This window comes from Chiloscyllium plagiosum, chromosome 16 (assembly GCF_004010195.1).
Source record: "Chiloscyllium plagiosum isolate BGI_BamShark_2017 chromosome 16, ASM401019v2, whole genome shotgun sequence".
Lineage (NCBI taxonomy): Eukaryota > Metazoa > Chordata > Chondrichthyes > Orectolobiformes > Hemiscylliidae > Chiloscyllium > Chiloscyllium plagiosum.
Window position 1 is genome coordinate 17,877,690 of NC_057725.1, and position 21,838 is coordinate 17,899,527.

The 21,838-nt window shown below is 41.5% G+C and overlaps 1 protein-coding gene across 10 annotated transcripts in view; it reads left to right on the top strand.

Annotated features, from left to right (window-relative positions):
• lrrc4ca (leucine rich repeat containing 4C, genome duplicate a) overlaps positions 1 to 21,214 on the top strand; it is a 994,912-nt gene extending 973,698 nt beyond the window's left edge. For all 10 annotated transcript variants that reach the window (XM_043705485.1, XM_043705486.1, XM_043705484.1 and 7 more), the window contains one exon: positions 18,845 to 21,214. In XM_043705485.1, the coding sequence (XP_043561420.1) occupies positions 18,895 to 20,817 (1,923 nt within the window). In that variant the 5' untranslated portion in view covers positions 18,845 to 18,894 and the 3' untranslated portion in view covers positions 20,818 to 21,214. The remainder of the gene's footprint in view (positions 1 to 18,844) is intronic.
• The last annotated feature ends 624 nt before the right edge of the window (positions 21,215 to 21,838 follow it).

Here is a 21,838-nt window from a genome sequence, read left to right on the forward strand (position 1 = left end):
CCTGCCATGGCTCATCCAACAGCACATTCCAAACCTATGATTCTCCCAGCTCGAAGAAGGACAGCAGATGCTTGAGAAAACTGTAGCTCTAGGATTCGCTCAAAGCAACACACCAATCCTGACTGGAAATCACATTACCATTCCTTCATTGTAACTGGGTTAAAACCCTCAAATTTTTTCAATACAGAATTGTAGGTTTGCCTCGACTGTAAAAATTTGAGAAGGTGGCTCACCCCATCAGTTCAAGGGCAATTAAGAAAGGACAGTAAATACTGGTCCAGTCAGTGACATCGTCATGTTGCAACAAAAGACACTTAATTTTTGAAGTCTTCAAGATAGCATTCACATCCTCACAACTCATTTTACAAGACTGTATCTCTAACTGGCTGCTTTGTCTCACCTCAAGCATCTCATCATTACTCTGATTTTGATGGGGACAGTGTTTTAGATCCCACCACAACAACTGTTGGAATTCAAATCCAATTAATGAATCTGGAAACAAATACAAGTGGCAATAATCAAACCATGAATCTACCATTGTTCTGGTTTACTAACGTCCTACAGGGAATGAAATCTGCTGCCTTTGCACGTTCTGGCTTCCATGTGAATCCAGACCCATAGCATTGCAGTTGACTCTGAAATGACCTCTTAAGCCACTTAATTCAAGGATAGTTAGGAATAAGAAACAAATGCTGGACACCACATCCCTGAATAAAGAAAAGAAAGAGAAAATTGACAGTGAGGACAACAAGGATCAGTGATGGGTCACAGGTTAACAGTTTAAAATTCAATTTAACAAATCACACACCCACTATGCAATGAAACACGACCTGTAGGACAAAATGGATGAGAAAAATGATGTTGATTCACTCCTATTTCTGTTATTTGTGCAACTTTTGTAAGCTTAGTTCAGGCTTACTGTAAAAGTGACATGCATGACTAGATTATGTTATTGAGTTGTGACTGTCCCATTTAAATCAGGTTCTCAGATCCTCTGAGATGGACAGTATTCTGACTTGTTATTTTGGGCAAGTATAATTGTTGAGGTGGAAACATGTTGGCCACGTATCTCCCTAACTACCTGTGCTTATGTCTGCTTTCACTGTTATCATTCCTGCTCGCAGCAGTGATAAAAATAAACCCTTTGCAGGATAAATATCACGGTCCCATGGGTTTATTGAACTTTACAATAGAGTGACTGAAATGACAGTAGCTCAGTGGATCCAGGGGAAATTTTGATCCATCTCACTGTGGTGCCTCCAATGTGATGATTTTGAATCTAGGGCTACATTTATTTCGGCTCATAGTATTTCTTCTTCCTGAAGTTAAATTGTAATTGTGAGTAGTTTTCATAAGAAAAACCCAGCTGCCATTAAAGTTAATGCAGCTGAAGTGGTATGAGGAGACTGAGAAAATTTATTGAAAATTTATGTGAAGTAGCCTCTGTGAAATGTGCAGATTTCAGAATTATGTATAATTACTTGAAATGTTGAGAATTGTAACAGGCAATTTGGTGCAGGTGGTCATAGAGTCATAGAGATGTACAGCATGGAAACAGACCCTTCGGTCCAACACGTCCACGCCAACCAGATATCCCAACCCAATCTAGTCCCACCTGCCAGCACGCAGCCCATATCCCTCCAAACCTTTTCTATTCCTATACCCATCAAATGCCTTTTAAATGTTGCAGTTCTACCAGCCTCCACCACTTCCTCTGGCAGCTCATTCCATATGTGTACCACCCTCTGTGTGCAAAAGTTACCCCTTCAGTCTCTTTTATATATTTCTCCTCTCACCCTAAACCCATGCCTCTAGTTCTGGACTCTCCGACCCCAGGGAAAAGACTTTGCCTATTTACCTTATCCATGCCCCTCATAATTTTGTAAACCTCTATAAGGCCACCCCTCAGCCTCGGACACTCCAGGGAAAACAGCCCCAGCCTGTTCAGCCTCTCCCTATTACTCAAATTCTCCATCCCTGACAACATCCTTGTAAATCTTTTATGAACCCTTTCAAGTTTCACAACATCTTTCCGATGGGAAGAAGACCAGAATTACATGCAATATTCCAACAGTGGCCTAACCAATGTTCTGTACAGCCGTAACATGACTTCCCAACTCCTGTACTCAATACTCTGACCAATAAAGGAAAGCGTACCAAACGCCTTCTTCACTATTCTATCTACCTGCAACTCCACTTTCAAGGAGCTATGAACCTGCACTCCAAGGTCTCTTTGTTCAGCAACACTCCCTAGGACCTTACCATTAAGTGTATAAGTCCTGCTAAGATTTGCTTTCCCAAAATGCAGCACCTCACATTTATCTGAATTAAACTCAATCTGCCACTTCTCAGTCCATTGGCCCATCTGGTCAAGATCCTGTTGTAATCTGAGGTAACCCTCTTCGCTATCCATTACATCTCCAATTTTGGTGTCATCTGCAGACTTACTAACTCTACCTCTTATGCTCGTATCCAAATCATTTATGTAAATGACAAAAAGTAGAGGACCCAGCACTGATCCTTGTGGAACTCCACTGGTCACAGGCCTCCAGTCTGAAAAACAACCCTCCACCACCACCTTCTCTCTTCTACCTTTCAGCTAGTTCTGTATCCAAATGGCTAGTTCTCCCTGTATAATCAGTCTCCCATGGGGAACCTTGTCAAACGCCTTACTGAAGTCCATATAAGTCACATCTACCGCTCTGCCCTCATCAATTCTCTTTGTTACTTCTTCAAAAAACTCAATCAAGTTTGTGAGACATGATTTCCCACGCACAAAGCCATGTTGACTATCCCTAATCAGTCCTTGCCTTTCCAAATACATGTATATCCTGTCCCTTAGGATTCCCTCCAACAACTTGCCCACCATCGACATCAGGCTCACTAGTCTATAGTTCCCTGGCTTGTCCTTACCACCCTTGTTTAACAGTGGAACCACGTTTGCCAACCACCAGTTTTCCAGCCCCTCCCCTGTGAATATCAATGATACAAATATCTCAGCAAGAGGGCCAGCAATCACTTCTCTAGCTTCCCACAGAGTTCACGGGTACACCTGATCAGGTCCTGGTCATTTATCCACCTTTAACCGTTTCAAGACATCCAGTCGATGCTAGTGTTTGTGCTCCTCATGGTTGTCCAACATACTCTCTTTATCCAGCCTAATCTTCTATTCCTTCCTCCTTCCTGTGTTTATCCAACTTCTCCTTATGTGTATCTCTGTTACTTTTATCAAGCTATCCTTTTTAATAGCTAGTTTCACATTCTAGTCATTGATTGGGATTTTTTCCCCCCTGTTGAATTCCAATCTTGATAATGAAAACTCGATGGCCGAAGGGACTTATTCTGTGTTAGAGTGCCCGATGGTTTTGTCTGTAGTGTATTGCAATTCTATATTTTTGTATACATAGTGCAGAGTAAGAAATATAAAAGTGCATTTATACAGGAAATGACATTGGGTTGGCCATTTAGGCCTGAATAGGAATGGCTTTTGAAATACTGCTGTCATGGAATACAGAATAACAAGATCCCAGCAACTGATGACTGGTGATGTATGTTGGGTAGGTAAGTTGGCTTGGAGAATTCCCTAATTCATCGAGCACCATGAAATCTTTAATCCACCTGAACATCTAGAATAATCTCTGTTTCATACAAATTTGAAATATAGAACAAAACCATTGCAACTTTGCCTCAGTACTAAACTGTAGTATTATCTTGAATATCTTGGGCTGATAGCCAAGTTCAGTACCTATGAGGATGGCCTCAACCGGGATCTTGGGTTCATGTCACACCCCAGGTGACCCCAGTACACTATACACACACACTCTCACACAGCCACACACACACCCACACTCTCTCTCACACGCACATCCTCTCACATATATTCCATTACACTTGTGCATGCGCCCACACTCACACCATCACTCCCTCCCCCCGCTTCTCTCTCTCTCTCTCTCTCTCTCTCTCTCTCTCTCTCTCACATTCACACACACACACACACAACCTTTCTCCCTCACACACACACAGACACACATATATAAGTCTATGGGGTGAATTTGCATTCGCAGATTTGTATTTGCAGATACATTCTATTTTGCTCAAAAAGTACACAATCTGCAGGCAGTCACTCCATGTGACATTTTATAAATTCCTAAGTTTATAAAATAGAACCACTCTGACTCAAGATTGGGATACAGCCAGAATCTAACCTCACACCTTTAATGCATTGTCTGACCTTTTGTTATAAAACCTTATGTTATCTCAGGAATGTGAATTGAAAGAAGTCATGGGATTTACATATTAATGATTCAAAACCTGCAACCTGTTCTAAGTGTTTAAAGACTTAACAGCAATCTAAGTTTGTTCAATACATTGCATCAGTTGTATGACACTTTGATCTTTTACTATAAATTCTGTGTCCTATGATCCTGCCCCATCAGCTACCTGATGAAGGAGCAGCGCTCTGAAAGCTAGTGCTTCCAAATAAAACTGTTGGACTATAACTTGCTGTTGCGTGATTTTAAACTTTGTCCACCCCAGCCCAACACCAGCACCTCACATCTTGAAAAATGAGTGAGTGAAAGTTGAGCCTATAACCTCTGATTCTGGTGATAATACTATTAACTGCGCCAGCCTGATTATACTTGAATATAACTATGTCAAGGAGATTGAATAAGATTTAAAAACCATTAAAATTTTTTATTAACATCTGAGCATTTTGGATTCCCCTGCACTTTTAGAAGGACTGTTTTAGCCCTGATTTGTGATTCTGTTTAACTGTCACTTTTACTGTAATATATCTTTTGTCAAACAACAGCAGGAGAGATGGGATAGGGCTGATTACAGGATTTTATACTACCTTAGTTAAATTAGGATTAGCAATCTTTATTTTCTATTTTCTTTTTCATTGTATGCTGTTTATCATTCCAATTGAAAGCAATGAGAATGAAATCTCTGAATCTTGATGCAAGTAGTGTTTAATTGCCACAAATCTATCAAATGGTTCAAAGGTTATGCTTAGGCATGCAATGCTGGATATGGAATATTTTTCCTGGTGAACTTGTGTCATCTTCACTTCAGACAGTCAAAGTAATGATACTGGGAGTAACACTGTGTCAAGCCATTGCTTGATGAGTCTATGGGATGGCTCTCCCTCCAGTAGGACAGTTCCCCAGCTATTGTGAAGGAGAAGTTTGAAATGGTTGGCACGGCTGGGCTGCAGTTACCGTTTCCAGTGCCTACCCTAGTGTCACATCATCCATCCAGTTCCATTCCTTTCAGATTTCATTGCAATTTGTTACAGTGGAATGGCCAGCTGGTCTCTATCAGGGAGCAGTTAAGAGTCAACCACATTACTGTGGATCTAAAGTTTTATGTGACCAAAATCAAGTAAGGATGACAGGTTTCTTTCCCTCAATGACACAACAGAAGCAGATGGAATTTTATTACAATCATTACAGGGCCACTTACTGTGACTCACTTTTAATTCTTGAATGACGAAATTAAGTTGCACACACAGTTGTCATACTATTTGAATTGTTCCCAGGCCTCATGATTACAAGTCCAGTGAAAATCTCACAGAAGATAACTCCAGACTGTCATGGTCCCAGCTGGTGTTAATACTGGGCAAGTGAACTCCCAGGGTGAAACCTGGCTTTAAGACCATAAAGTTTTATTTTTAATTGCTGTGTGGTCAGGCACTAAAAATATTCATATGAGGCTATCAGTACACTTTCAACAAAAGAACATATGTTTATGTTATGAATAAAAGAAGAAATATATACATATACATCTAAGAAAGTTAGGGAAGATTTCTTCATCCACAACAAAAAGCAGTATTCAACTCTTTTTCACCAGCAATAACCTTCATGGACACTCAAGTCCAGTGATGTAGAATTTCTATCTTCACTTTAGGGCGGCACGGTGGCACAGTGGTTAGCACTGCTGCCTGATAGCGCCAGAGACCCGGGTTCAATTCCCGGCTCAGGCGACTGACTGTATGGAGTTTGTACATTCTCCCCGTGTCTGCGTGGGTTTGCTCCGGTCTCCTCCCACAGTCCAAAAATGTGCAAGTTAGGTGCTAAATTGCCCGTAGTGTTAGGGGCAGGGGTAAATGTAGGGGAATGGGTCTGGGTGGGTCGCGCTTCGGCGGATCGGTGTGGACTTGTTGGGCCGAAGGGCCTGTTTCCACATGTAAGTAATCTAATCTAAAAAATACTTTAAATTTCATATTCAACTGCTGAGGTTGCAGGCATTCTGCAAATCCAGCAGATGTGATTCTCATGTCTCTCCCAGAAATACACAAGTATGGGCTAATTCATTGGCTTTTCTCATTGAAGTCTAAATTTTAAAAAAGCATGCTTTCCAGTTACTTTGACTACACTCAGGCTGCTAAACAGTGCATCTACAAATCCAGAACTCCTTTTCTGAACCAGGCTTACTTGGGGCACCTTCCCATTTCTCTGTCTCTTTCTCTTGCTCTCTCTCTCTCTGTCATAAGTACCCAAGTTAGTAAGAACTCAAACAATTGTCATGCAGCACTCCAAGAACAGGCAGCTTGTCTAGTCACTTAAGTCACATGATTTCTTGATGTGTTTTGACCTATGGCTAAGGAATGTGTTTCTGACTTAAAAGAGGTCACCTTCACAGAACTGCAAAACAAGATTCATTTAAAACTACATTAAAACCCATCTTACCAAAGAGTAATAATTTATTATAATTCTTCACCAAAATATCCACAGCCATAACTGCACTTCAAAATGATGTAACAACATAGAGTTGTATGAAATAGCTGCAGAAAGGCTTTATTTGTGTGACAATCCCAGAGCCCACTTCTGAACAGCAACATCATATGGACTGCAATTGTTTGAAAAAAGTCACTCACAATCAACTGCATTCAAATTTAAAGAGATTTATCATATTATGATCACTATTTCCCAAAATCATGCCAGCAGCAAGCTATTAATAACCCCCTCTCATTCCATGACACTGCATCTAAAACAGAATGATCCCTAGTTGGTCTTTCATCATATTGTGCCAAAAGCCCATTTCATACACTCCAGAAATTCATCTTCCACAACATTAATACAGATTTGGTTTCCTCAGTCAACATATAAATTAAAGTTGCCCATTACCACTGTATTAACCATATTACATGCATTTCTGATTCTCTGATTATACCATACATGACATTACCATGATGTTGTGAATGCCACATGCATTCCAATGCCCTTCCAGCTATACCAGTTCTCCTGGCACATGTTCAACCCCATTCTCCTGTCTTATCCTTGTACGTTTGATCCCCTTACTAACCCAGAGCCTGTCTATCTCTGTCTTACATACACTCAATGACCTGCTCTCCACAGCCTTCTGTGGCAGTGAGTTCCGGAGATTCCCTACCCTCTGAAGAAATTCCTCCTCATCCGGTTATAATGGGTCATCCCTTCACGCTGAGGTAGTGATCTCGGGTCCTAGTCTTGTCACTGTCCCTAAATTATAAACTGCTTGTTTTCCATTTAGGGTGGATTAAGCAAAAACGTCGCTAAATAAATACTGAGACGATTAAAGCAAGTGTCTGTGGTTCTCTGAGCAAACTCCTTCTGAGTACTGATTCTATATTTTTTCCCTGGCACAGTCTGAGGCTATAACAGCAGTTCACAAATTTCATTACATATTTGACTTTGAAAAGTATGGCTCCAGCTGCATAATTAAAACTAGCTAAACCCTTTGCAACATTGACCGATACTGTCCCATCTTGGCTGAAACCTAATCCATACCTTTGGTAACCATCAAGTCTACCATTCCAATGCACCCCTGATAAGCCTCCTATTATCTACCTTCTGAGATTGTCCAAACTTCCGATGGGCCTGCCCTAACTTGTCCTGATTCTTCAGCATTTCACCCACTACCTTTTAGAGTTTTATTTAGTTACAAATTGTGGCTGGGGCCCAGTGGTGGAAGGAGCAATTGCCAATTGTAAAATAGACTCTTTTGTCTTGCTTGACAGATAAACGTCCAGCTGTAATGTTGCTCAGTTGAAATGCAAACATATCATAACATTCAATCCATCATATCATATGGTGGACGTAACCAGGGAATCAAAGTGTCATCTTGATATTCCAAATAGAGAGACAATATATCGTGATTTTCCCATTTTTAGTTCAGAGTTGTGCACTGCAAATACCAAGCTTGTAGTCAAAGATGGCTGCTGATTGCACGTGCTCAGTCACACACGTGCATTTAAGCAGTGGGCATGGCAGAGGTGGAGCTCCAAACCTGCGCTTTGATAAATGCATTAGTGACTCATGGTCTTTGCAGCCTGTGAATCAGCAGTAACGATGTGTTAGGTTGCTGTAATCACAGAGGCATGATAAACTCCATTTATAAGATTGCTGATGGCACCACCATTGTAGGTCTGACCTCAAACAACAACAATGGAAATTTTGCCTCTTGCAAACATGCTGGTTGATACTTTAGCTCACCTGTTAAATGGTGGATCTGTAGGATGGTTTATGACTGAACTTACTTCCATGGAGAAGTGAGAAATCCATCCAAGCTCTCCCTCCCCACCTCAAATGTGCCACAATGCTGGTGTTTTTACAGGGCTGCTATTGCCTTTTAGTTTGTTTTCCAGAGGTGGGGTAATTGGCCAGGTTGCAACTTGGCTGGGTTGGAAAGATTTATTGGGGCCCATTTTGTTTACCCCGAACAGATAACGCCTCTGGCTTAAGGCCTTCATGTCTTTAAAAAAAGGTATAATCAAAGGGGAGTAGCTAGCTAGCTGTGTAGCAAGCCTTTGTTTAATTTAGAGTTTTTAGTTCAGTTCAGCAGCAGTGGGTGTGAAGAAAGGCTACGTACAGCCAGATAATGTCAATATCTCCTTTCTCTCTCTCTCTCTCTCTCTCTCTGCTGTTGCAAGTATTTTCAGAACAGCATCATTAAGTCAGGACGGTCTGTCAGGTTTTGGATATGATAAGTTATCCAGTATTCTATTTTCTGTTCTTTGTGTTTCATTCTGTAATTTTGTAAATAAATTGTTTAAAACTTAGCAGTCGAATCAGTTAATTCACTCCGGGAATATCCATGATACACTTACCTAAACAAATAGCAAAGTTACAGTCTGGGCTACCTGCTTAAGAATGTTTTGATACCTGCTTAAGAATGTTTTGAGGGGTCGGGCCTGGCCCATAACAAACACAACACGCTGAGTTGACAGCATACAGAATGCTCTGTCTTTCCCATGTTGTCAAATAATTCCAAATCTGAGTCAGGATGTACTTGAGGATGAGCAACTTGCCTGGTTACAGATATAACATAGATGTGACATGATTGTTCTTTCAAAGAGTTAGTGCTGCCCTAATGGGCTGAATGGCCTCTTGCGCTGTCAGTTTTTCCATGCAATCTGCCCAATCTCACAGATTCCTACTGGGAGATTCTGGTAGCATGAAATTTTTGCAATGAAAAAGAAACATTCTTCATACAAAGTTTGGGTAATCAGGTAATTGCCATAACTCTGCCACAACGTAAAGACAAAGCAGAAAGACAAGTATCTTATGATCTGCAGGAAGTTCCAGGGTTATGAGCGCCTGACGTATGAACATCCCGTACTTACGAACTGACCTCTGGCTTCTCATTTTTAAACCTTATTTTTAAAAATACAAGTTACATGCAATGTTTCGTCCTAAAGAATGGGCGGCCTAATTAGCCTGACTTACACACACATTCAGCTTAAGAACAGTGGAAAAAACAGAATTCGTTCGTAGTCTGGGGGACTTCCTGTATTTAGGTACTTTTCTTGAAAGATCAACAAATGCTACTTCTAGCGTAGTGATTTGCCAAGTTATTTCAAGGCTGTTGCACTGATATTGTTGTCCCTCAAGAGCTTTGTTGGGCCAATAACCTTCTCTTTACTGGCATCAAAATGTTAATGGCTTCATTGTGCAACTTGATATTTTTGTTGAGCTGGGCTGTAGTTTTTCAGTGGAATTGAATTCTGTCTATCATCATAATAGGATCAGTTGTTATGAACATGTTTGTTTTAAGGAGAGTGATATCGGTATCTCAAAGCGTTTAGGAAAGAAGAACATTTTTATGGCACTTTTTGAGACATGCGATGTACCATTTAAAGACCTGGAGCAACTCAATGTGGAGAAACGTTTTGTTAATCTTAAGTTGGGGACTAAATAGCAGAGTAAAGATTAACCATGGTAAATGCAGAACAAAACAGAAAAAGTGTCACTTGTCCACATCCCTTGAAGCACCATAAATGCTCAGAAGAAAGTGGGTTACCTTTCATATAATGGTCATTGCAATCTCCAGCAGATGGTGGAACTTTACAGTGAATGCACTGGTGACTAAAAATGATAATGTACAAGGAATAAATTGTGCACGTTCTAGGTTAAAGCATTTTCCAAAGCGTATGTAGTTTAAGCTTTGGACTGATCGGAATCTTGCTGAATTCCTCAAATCTGACACTGAAGCAAAGAATGCTTAATAGTTTGACCTGATGTTTTTTAATACCAATTAAGCACAGCACTGATGACAACATAGCTCACAAAGCTTTTGCTTTGACTCCAACCTCGAGTGCTCTTTATTTGATTATGAACGGTAGCTGCTAAGTGAATCACAGCCAAATTCGAAAAATGTGAATGTCATTTCTATTGTGTACACCACTTAATTGCAAGGTCTGCAAGTGGCAAGTTGAGAGTGCATTGAAAGTGTAATTCCTTGCTCTGAATTTTGTCACATTGACCCTGTTAACTGTCTCCATGTAGCTTTCTCCCCAAGACATGTTTCATTTGATAAAGTATGTTCAGCTCACCAGGGCAGACAAAACTAATTTAAATTTCAGATAGATCTCTCCACTGAAATTATTTTTTTTTGTCTGACAGTCAGCTGTTCCCCAAGGTAACACATTATTATTAAACTGACAATTCTTTTATAGACTCTGCCTCACATTTAATAAAACTCTTACCATTTGTAAATGATTGACTATTCAGCAATGCTTCAGAAAAGAAAATAATGTGTAAGTTTTAATAAGCACCAGAGCTGTTCAGTACTTGCTTTGAGAAACTTTGCTCAAACTACACAAGTCACAGCAGTTGTTAAACACTCCTATGACATCCCTACACAAATTTACAGAAGCAGCTCACACAGCAACTGGTGACGTGATTGCCCAGATTACATTGAACACTTCTATTTTAGCACTCACAGTGCTTCATATTCCCAACTTGTCGGAAGGCGTGGGACAATTATTGGAGGGAAGATGGGGAAGTATATTAAGGCAAGTATAGTTCAACTACTGATAATCTTTCTACTAATATTTTTGAAAAATATACTGTTCCCAGGGTGTGAGTGACACTGATGACCGCGTAGTTATTGCCTTTCTCTATCACCACTCCACCTCAATTGTATTTTTGTCTTGAAATACTGTTTGTGCTGATAATGTATGTACAGTGGCATTATGTAGGAAATTTTAGGATCTTGAGAGAATCTCCCTATTCCTTTTCCTCTCGCTTTCTTATAGTTTGCATTAGCTTCGATTTACAGTCCTGTGCTTCCCTGTTATACTGTACAATATTTCCTTAATTTTTGTAACTAATTTGCATAATTGAGTCTAGCTGCGCCTATTATTGCTAATACTTCTGAAACTTATTTCAGCATGTTCACAATTTCACATCTGCCGAAATGATTTGAATCACTCTGGTATTTTACTATAAACATCTGCAATATGAGAAAAACCAAGCGATAGCAAACATGGACAAGCAGCTGATGGTGTTTAACTTGAAGGAGTATTAAAAAATTAGTTATAAAGCAACTTTCTGTTACGCTACACAATGTTTTCCAGAAATCCACTTTGATACAGAAGTAATAGTGAGGTGATTTCTGTGAGATACAAGTAAAAACATTTGGTTGGTTTTATTTGGCAAATGTAAAGCCACTGTTCTAGAGTGCAAAGTCAATGGAACATGGGTGGAACCTTGTTGAGGTATTGGGATCTGATTTGCTGGATCATGAGCATATGGGAGACCTACCTACCTCCAGGGAAAGCTTGCCACGCAATATGTTCATCAGGCATTTGCCAAGGTGAGGTAAGGGGAGGCCAAAGTGGACTTTCAACAGAAATTAGGATGTTGATTGTGGCAATTGCACACAGTGAGAGCTGCTGCCAAATGTGATGCCAGCAACCCTTCCACTCAGCACCAGCCCAAAGGAGGGTAGGCAGAACCTTTCTTGTTCATTATCTTGTGGGATGTCGGCAACGCTGTCTGGACAGCATCTATTGCCTGTCCTACATTGCCCTTGAAAAGGGGGTGGTGGGCTGCCTTTTTTTTGAATTGCTGCAGTCCACTTGCTCTGGGTTAACCCGCAATGCCCTTAGGAAGGGAATTGCAGGATTTGTCCCAGTGACAGTGAAGGAATGGTGATATACTTCCAAGTCAGGATGGTGAATGGCTTGAAGGGGAACTTGAAGTTGGCAGAGTTCCCATGTGTCTGCTGCCCCTCTCCTAGACAGAAGTGGTTGTGGGTTTGGAATGTGCTGCCTAAGGATCTTTGGTGAATTTCTGCAGTGCATCTTTGAGGACAGTACACACTGCTGCTACTGAGCGTCGATGGTGGAGGGAGTGGATGTTTGTTGATGCAGTACCAATCAAGTTGGTTGCTTTGTCCTCGATGATGTCAACCTTCCTGAGTGTGGTGAGAGCTGCTCACATCCATGCAAATGGGGAGTATTCCATCACACTCCTGACTTGTGCCTTGTAGATGGTGGACATGCTTTGGGGAGTTGGGAAGTGAGTTACTTGTCACAGTATTCCTAGCCTCTAATCTGCTGTGGTTGCACTGTTTATGTGACGAGTCCAGTTGAGTTTCTAGTCAATAGTAACTCCCAGGCGATCTTCAGTGATGGTAACAAAATTGAATATTAAAGGGATGTGGTTGGATTGTTTGTTTGTTTGTTATTGGAGATGGCCATTGCCTGGCATTTGTGTGGTGCTAATGTTACTTGTCACTTATCAACCCAAACCTGGATAGTGTCCAGATCCTGTTGCATTTGAACATGGACTGCTTCACAGATCACAATGGCCCCGGAGTAATATTTAGCAGCAATGTTTCTAGGTTTGGGAATCACCATGGGGATTGGTGCAAGGCATCAGCGATAAGGACAGGTGACAGTTTCCTCAATCAACCATTTACTGAGCTTGCCCCCAGCTGACAAGCAGCCCACCCAGGATGACCTGTTGGACATGTTACATGGTGATGGGCTCACCTACAACTGGATTAATTGCAGTGGCAGAGGGCTGAGGCCCTGATTAGATTCTTCATTGAACACTTAAAGACTTCAATCAATCTGTAGAGGAACAGGAGGGTGACTATGAGTCTTCCTGTCCTGAACTTAATTCTGGAGGAGGGTAAGAAGATGGCAGGCTTTGCCCCTGGAAGTACAAATTTCTGATCACAATCTCCATCATTGAATAGACTTCTACTACCCCATGACAAAGAACATATCTGTATTTGTGTGAGATATAGAGGGACATCTCACATCTTTGGAACCACATAAAAGTCAGGCCATTCAGCCCAACAGGTCCAACCTGTCCTATCTGCATTCTCTTTACTCCTTTGTCCCGAGTAAATCTATCTAGCTTTCCCATAAAGGTATCTGTGCTATTCTGTTCAGTTCTTCACATGATGGCAAGATCTACCTTCTAACTAGTCTGGGTAAAGAATTTTCTCCTGAAATCTGTATTGGATGTATTAGTGCCCACCCTGTATGTGTGCAATTTTGGACTCCCATGAATGGAATTCTCATCATCGGGTCTACCTTACGAAATCATTTCAGCAAGGGGTCAAGACCATCAGAGAGTTATCAACATTTTTGTTTAAATCAGGCAGACATGAAGTAGCACAGTCCAATATAAGTCATGCGACACATTCAGCTTTCAGAGCCAGTGGGTCGAAGATTAACAGATGGAGTTTAATCTAGGTAAATGTGAGATATTGCATTTTTGTTCGACAAACCAAGACAGGATTTACACAGTTAAGGATAGGGCCCTGGGGAGTGTTGTCGAACAAAGAGACCGAGGGGCACAGATAGAGAGTTCCTTGAAAGTGGTGTTACGGGTAGACAGGATGGTGAAGAAGGTGTTTGGCATGCTTGCCTTCATTGGTCAGGGCACTGAGTACAGGAGTTGGGATGTTATGTTATAGCTAAACAGGACATTGGTAAGGCCACATTTTGAGTAGTACATACAATTCTGGTTGCCCTCCTAAAGGAAGGAAGTTATTAAACTGGAAAGGGTACATACAAGATTGACAGGGATGTTACTGAGACTAGTCGGCCACAGGGTGGAGAGATTATTTGGTGCATGTGTCCCAGACATGTTGTTCTCTGAAACGCTCCACAAGTTGGCATCCTGTCTCCCCAATGTCGTGGAGACCACATCGAGAGCAGTGGACACAGTAGATGAGGTGTTTGGATGCACGAGAAAATCTCTACCGCCCTCCTGTAAAAACTCTATCACTTACTTCGAATTCCTCTGCCTTCACCGCATCTGCTCCCAGGAGAAGCAATTTCACTCCAGAACATCCCAGGTGGCCTCCTACTTCAAGGACTGCAATTTCCCCTCTCACATGGTCAACAATGTCCTCCAGCACATCTCCTCCACTTCCTGCACCTCCACCCTTGAAACCCCATCCCTCCAACCACAAGAAGAACAGAACCCCCCCCCCCCCCCCCATCGGTCCTCTCCCTCCACCCTACCAACCTCCAGATACCACACCTCCCCCCACCTCACCTCCATCCAAAGCCCCAATAGTTTCTTTCACATCCAGCAGAGATTTTCCTGCACATCCATCTACCTCAACTACTATGTCTGTTGCTCTCGATGTGGTCTCCTGAACATTGAGGAGACTGGAGGCCAACTTGCAGAACATTTCAGACAGCATCTTCAGGACACATGCACCAAATAGCCCCTCCACCCTGTGGCCAACCACTTCAACTCCCCCTCCCACTCCGCCAAGGACACACAAGTTCTGGGCCTCTTACATTGTCAAATTCTAACCACCCGACGCCTGGAGGAAGAATGCCTCATCATCCGCCTTCGGACCCTGCAACCACACTGGATCAATGTGGATTTCACCAGTTTCCTCATCACCCTTCCCCCACCTTATTCCAGCTCCAACCCTCCAACTTGGCACCACACTCTTGAACCGTCCCACCTGTCCATCTTCCTTCCCACCTTGCTGCTCCACCCTCCACTCTGAACTATCTCCAACCATCACCTTCATCAACTATAACATTCCCTTCCCCCCCACCCCCACCCCCGATATTACTGATGAAGGGCTTATGCTCGAGACATCAACATTCCTGCTCCTCGGATGCTGCCTGACCTGCTGTGCTTTTCCAGCGCCACACCTTTTGACTCTGATCTCCAGAATCTGCAGTGCTCACTTTCTTCCAGATTCTGTCATGTGACCAAGTCGAGTTAAAACCTGTTGCAACAAACCAGAAAACAACAGAAGAGTTCTGACAGATTCAGTTTCCAAAAGTACTCAGCTGCAATGACATGGTTAAGAGCTGGGTCACATATAGTTGCAAACACAAAGGTGAAGTGAAACCAGGCCTGCAGGATTCCACCATCTGGATCAGATCGAATATAAGACAGGCAGGTTTAGAGAGTGAAAACAGCACATCAATCACTTTGTGTAAAGCTTGCCCACTTGGCTAAAATTTTACCTGAATAATTTAAGTTGCAAAGTTAGAGGGTAACAAAATTCACCCTTTATTTTATCAGTTATTATAAAATAACTATAAACAGCTTAATAAATATCTGCTTTGAAGTGTTCATAAGAATAACAGTAGACCACGCAGTCCAGTCCACCTGTTGTGTCATTCAATGCATTCATGGCTGATCAAGGAATCCCCATATCTTGTTGTCATTTCAAAATTTGTCAGTCCATATATTAAATATATTCAATGATTGAGCTTCCACAGCCATCTGAGGTAGAAAGTTCCAAATTTCCCAAACTTCTGAAACTGAAAATCATGGCTTGCGCCTAAGTGGCTTTCCACAATTGTGAAATTGTGTCCCCAGTACTGAGCTCTATAACCTGGCGAACCACCTTCCTTGCATCTGCTTTGACTGTCCCTTTAGGTATTTTATAAGTTTTAGTTATATTGTCACTCATTCTTCAAAACTCCAGAGAATACAGGCCCAGTTTCCCCATTCGCCCTTCATAGGGCAGTCCCACTATCCCAGGTAAATTCTGGGGAACCTTTGTTGCACTGTTGCGATGATGTCCTTCCTAAGGTAAGGCAGGAAAGAGCAGATGCAGTAAATCAGAACACCGGGGTAAGGTTGGGGTAGCAATGGAGTCAGCTTGGGTTTGGGGGTTGGGTGTGTGGGTAGGAGAGGGTCACGTGATTGGTTGGATTTGGGGAGGTAAGTTAGAGGTCAGTGGGTGTTTGTTGGGTGTGGGAAATTGGAATCAGGGGCCTTGTTGTTTAGGGGATAATAGAGTGGCAATTTAAACCAAAAACTACACACACTACTCCAGGTACTGTGCCTAAATTTATCCTAAATTCAATGCCATCATAGGTTGACCCTTGCAGTACCCTATGAGTCATAGTCAGCCAAGAATGATTTATTTATTCCCATTTCTACTGTCTGTTAGCTGGCTATTAGCCAATGCTCAATTCATTCCAGTACATCTCTTAATCCATGTGTCTTCATTTTGATCACCAACCTCCAGTGAGGAGTTTTAACAAAAGCCTTTTAAAATCCAAATATATTACACATGCTGTGCCCCCAATTTGATACTCAGTGAAATTTCAAGTGAAAAAAAACCTGTTAATAAATCACAGTTTTGCCACTGAGAGGGTGGCTTAGTGTTCAGTGTCATGGTTTTAAAGAGTGTTGATGGGGTGCAGATGTCCTTCAAACCTTAGTAAGGATTCTGTTAAAATGTATGAAGGTCGCAGTTGAGAGTCAGGGGAGACCGTGAACATTTTACACAGTTTTAATTCCACTGGGATAAATGGCAATCAATGTCAAAATTGTGCACTTGATAGCTTCTGTCATGTGGTCTCCCAACACTCTTCCAGATTTAATCCTTCAGTTGGATCATCACTTTTGTGTTTGTGAGAGTCAGAGACAACTTTGCAAAATAATTCATGTTACCAGAACCACTTTACAATCGTACTCAATTGTTTGTACTGAAGTTTGAATGATCTACAGCTTCACTTAAATTCATTTTGACCCAAAAAGAAATTATTTGCTGTTTTTTTTTTCAACTCAAACATTTCTGATTGTCTTTCTCCTGAAATAAAGCAATTGCAAATCATCTTAAAACCTTTATGCAATAAATATGTTGATCATAAAATTCACCACAGTTTTATTTCACATCAGAACAACGTTGCATATTAAAACTGATCCTTTATTTTAGCCTGGAATTTGTAGTTTGGACTGTTAGCGTACACATTGGGAGAACTTCAACCAAACATCAAGGCAGGTGATTAAAATTTTTAGAAATCAGACTTCCAAACCAAACTGATTGCTACCATGCCCAGTTCCAGCTTTAACTGGGCAGCAACAGGGTGAAGGTGCATGAACCTTTTCCAAAGTATGCTGATGGAGTTGTGTGCCTCATTGTTATTCAAATTGAATTTCACTTTGAAGGGCCAAGTTTCTAGCACCTCAGCGAACCCAGCAACTTTGCCCAGCTGATGACTTGGTGAATTCAGATGAATAAGTTGACACCTAAATTTGGAAGTTGTCCCTGCAAAAGGAACCCCCTTGATATGACAGTGCCCCTGCCCTTCACCTACCTTGGAGATGTCCAAAGATTCCACTTTCTGCTCCCCCACCATGTACAGGCTTCGATCACAAGCCTGCACTCTAAGTTCCCACCTCCAAGTTGCCATGCTACCATCCCCTGAACACCAAGGTGTCTGATTCCACTTATCCACTCCCAACAAAGCCCCATTGACCTCTAACATCCCTCCCCCAAATCTAACCAAACACCGCAAAACCCCTGCATCTAGTGCTACCAGCCCCTCAACCTTACCCCAACATTCTGAATTACCTTGTGACATTTGATTTGTCCTGCCTTACCCCAGGCTGATACATATAGCTTTCTATGCACCATGCTTTATCCTTTCATATCGCTCCCTCCTCTTGTCATTGTGGGCTTATCAGATTTTGCAACCTCCGCCATTAGCTGGATTCCCATTAGACTGAAAGTCAGGCTTGTCCATCACGGTCAGATAAGTAAAATCCCAGGTTATTGTCCCCATTTCTTATTCAACAAATGTATTTATTTGCAGTTGGCTAATGTCATTTTTTTTAAAATGACTAAGGGGTTTGATACAAATACTGGATTTGTTTGTACAATAATTTTGCCATGTAATTCCTAGTTTTAAAGATACTGCATTATTCAAATGCAGTTTGAAAGCTTAGAACATTGCCAATGTGCATTAAAATTGTATGATTGTAAATGTGACGTTGAAAATTGTTGTAAGTATTTCAGCAAAGGGAAATAATAGTTAATTTCTGAGCCTTCTGGGGATGTGCCTTGCCTGTCAAGAATGCATATTAATCAAATCATGTCCCTTTTTGACTGTTTGAAAGCCCTTTTCATGTATTTATGGAAGTTTGAGGTGGTTCAGATGTCAATTGAATTTGGCCTTAAAGCTGCTGTGTGTGTTTTATTAGAACACAGTGGCTTATGTTGAAAGTATTGTAGAGGGAGTGCAGCAAACAAAAAAATGGCATTCTGAGATGAGATTTCAAAATGAGTTAGTGATATGTTGTTCTGAGTACTAATTCCTTTCTTTTCAATTTTTCCTCAGATTACAATAATAAATTGAACTCAAGAAAACAAACATCCAATAAAGTATGAATGTTGAACAAGATGACATTGCATCCACAGCAGATGATGATAGGTCCAAAGTTTAACAGGGCCATACTCGACCCCTTATTTGTGCTGCTGTTGGCTCTACAACTCCTCGTGGTGGCCGGTTTGGTCAGAGCTCAGACTTGTCCTTCTGTCTGCTCCTGTAGTAACCAGTTCAGCAAAGTGATCTGCACAAGACGGAACTTGAGGGAAGTACCAGATAGCATCTCCATCAATACACGCTATTTGAACCTGCAAGAGAACGGGATCCAAGTCATCAAAGCCGACAGCTTCAAGCATTTAAGGCACTTAGAGATTCTACAGTTGAGTAAGAACCATATCCGACAAATTGAGGTTGGAGCCTTCAATGGCCTAACCAATCTCAACACCCTGGAGCTGTTTGACAACCGCCTTTCCACCATTCCGAGTGGAGCTTTTGAGTACCTCTCCAAACTGAAGGAACTGTGGCTGAGGAACAATCCAATTGAAAGCATACCGTCATATGCTTTCAATCGAGTTCCTTCCCTTCGGAGGTTAGACTTAGGTGAACTAAAGAGACTTGAATACATTTCGGATAGAGCTTTTGAAGGTCTGTCAAACTTAAGATATTTGAATCTTGGTATGTGTAATCTTCGGGAAATCCCAAACCTCACACCTCTGACCAAATTGGAGGAACTGGAACTATCAGGGAATCGGCTTTCGCTAATCCGACCGGGCTCCTTTCAAGGTTTGACAAACCTGCAGAAACTATGGATGATGCATGCTCAGATCCAGGTGATTGAGAGGAATGCCTTCGATGACCTTCAGTCACTAATAGAGCTTAACCTGGCTCACAACAACCTGACTCTGCTGCCTCATGACCTCTTCACCCCACTTCACCACCTGGAGCGTGTCCACTTGCATCACAACCCATGGAACTGCAATTGTGACATTTTGTGGCTGAGCTGGTGGCTGAAGGAGATTGTGCCATCCAACACAACATGCTGCGCCCGTTGCCATGCACCCCCAAGTTTAAAAGGGAATTATATCGGGGAACTGGACCAGAACAAATTCAACTGTTATGCTCCAGTTATAGTTGAGGCTCCCACTGACCTCAATCTGACAGAGGGAATGGCTGCGGAATTAAAATGTCGAGCATCAACCTCCATGACCTCAGTGAGCTGGATTACTCCAAATGGCACAATAATGACTCACGGAGCTTACAAAGTTCGGATTTCTGTGCTCAATGATGGCACGTTAAATTTTACAAACGTTACTGCCCAGGACACAGGGTTGTACACTTGTTTGGTGAGTAATTCTGCAGGGAACACGACAGCTTCAGCTACGCTAAATGTGACTGCTACAGAAAACAGCACCTTCACTTACTTTACAACTGTCACCGTGGAGACTATGGAACCGTCTGTACAGGTACACACGACAGATGACAAATTTAGACCCACACCTTTCAGTGACTGGGATACTACGTTTGTGACAACCTCCTTGACTCCTCGCAGTACAAAGTCGACGGAAAAAACAGTCACTATTGCTATTACTGATGCAGGAGGGAATCTCATGCCCGGCCTGGATGAGGTGATGAAAACTACAAAGATTATTATTGGTTGCTTTGTAGCCATCACACTGATGGCGGCAGTGATGTTAATCATTTTTTACAAAATGCGTAAACAGCATCACCACCAGAATCACCATGCTCCCACCAGGACCATCGAGATCATCAATGTAGGTGATGACATCGCAGGAAGTACTGCTGTGGAGAGTCACCTGACCATACCCGCTATAGAGCACGAGCATATGAACCACTATAACTCTTATAAAACTCCGTTCAACCACAGCACCACAGTAAACACAATAAACTCACTACACAGCTCTGTGCATGATCCATTACTGATGCGAGTGAACTCTAAGGACAATGTACAAGAGACACAAATATGAGTTGGGGGGACACACAAATTTGCAAATGACAACAGGACAAGGCTGATTCTACTGTTTAAAAGAAGTGTCTTTAAAGAGGTTTATTTATTAAAAAATAATTCTATTGTGATCTAAAATAGAGACAATTATGTGTATTCTAAACACTGATTTGACATACAATGCTGCGCCCATTAATTTAGTCATCACCATGTTTTTCATAGGGGATTTTGATTCTCTAAGGGACTATTCAGATATTTTGTAAGAATTATGTTTCACATGGGGTTTTTATGGTGAATTCTAGTGGTGAGATTCGGTCTGTTTTGTCTCTTTCTGTTATTTCATGAGCTCTTACGACTGGTAATGACAGGGAATGCAGTATTAGAGGTAGATTTATATTAAATCTTTTATTTTCCATGTATCATCTTGTTCTATATTTACAAACAGAATCATTCTGTGAAGATTGCTTGTAAAAACAAAACAAAAAAAAATCCACATACCCATGATCTTTTAAACAATTCTAGATCCAGAATTTGTAGCTCAAATACTAAATAAGATTATGAATAAACTATTGTTCGTTTTCAGTACCTTCAAATATCCAAATTAATGATTCTGAAGTCAAAGTTCGACAATGTATGCAGTATTCTGTAATGCATTAACCTAAAGCTGAGAGAACCAGCTGTTGGCATATGACAGTTCATATCTAATTAATAAGTTTGCTGGATTGTCTTTTTTTTTTCGTTTTGTTTGGGATGCCACTAGGTATGGAGATCCAGCAAGTCGTCATTCTAGCCTGAAGAGATGTCTTGGAAAAAACAGTTGGTGTGAATCAAATTATAATTCTCTCTTAACACCAATCTGTGTTTAATTCTGAAGGAGATGTCAGCAAATCAAGTAGGCCCCATGCAAAGGCAAGCTTACTTTACAGTAAAGATCATGCCTTTGAAACCTCAGTGAGGTGGTTTAACCTGTCATGTTCATATATCTGGATGACAAAACTGCCTATGTATCCTCACAATCAAGGAGCATTCTTCATGCTGCAGCT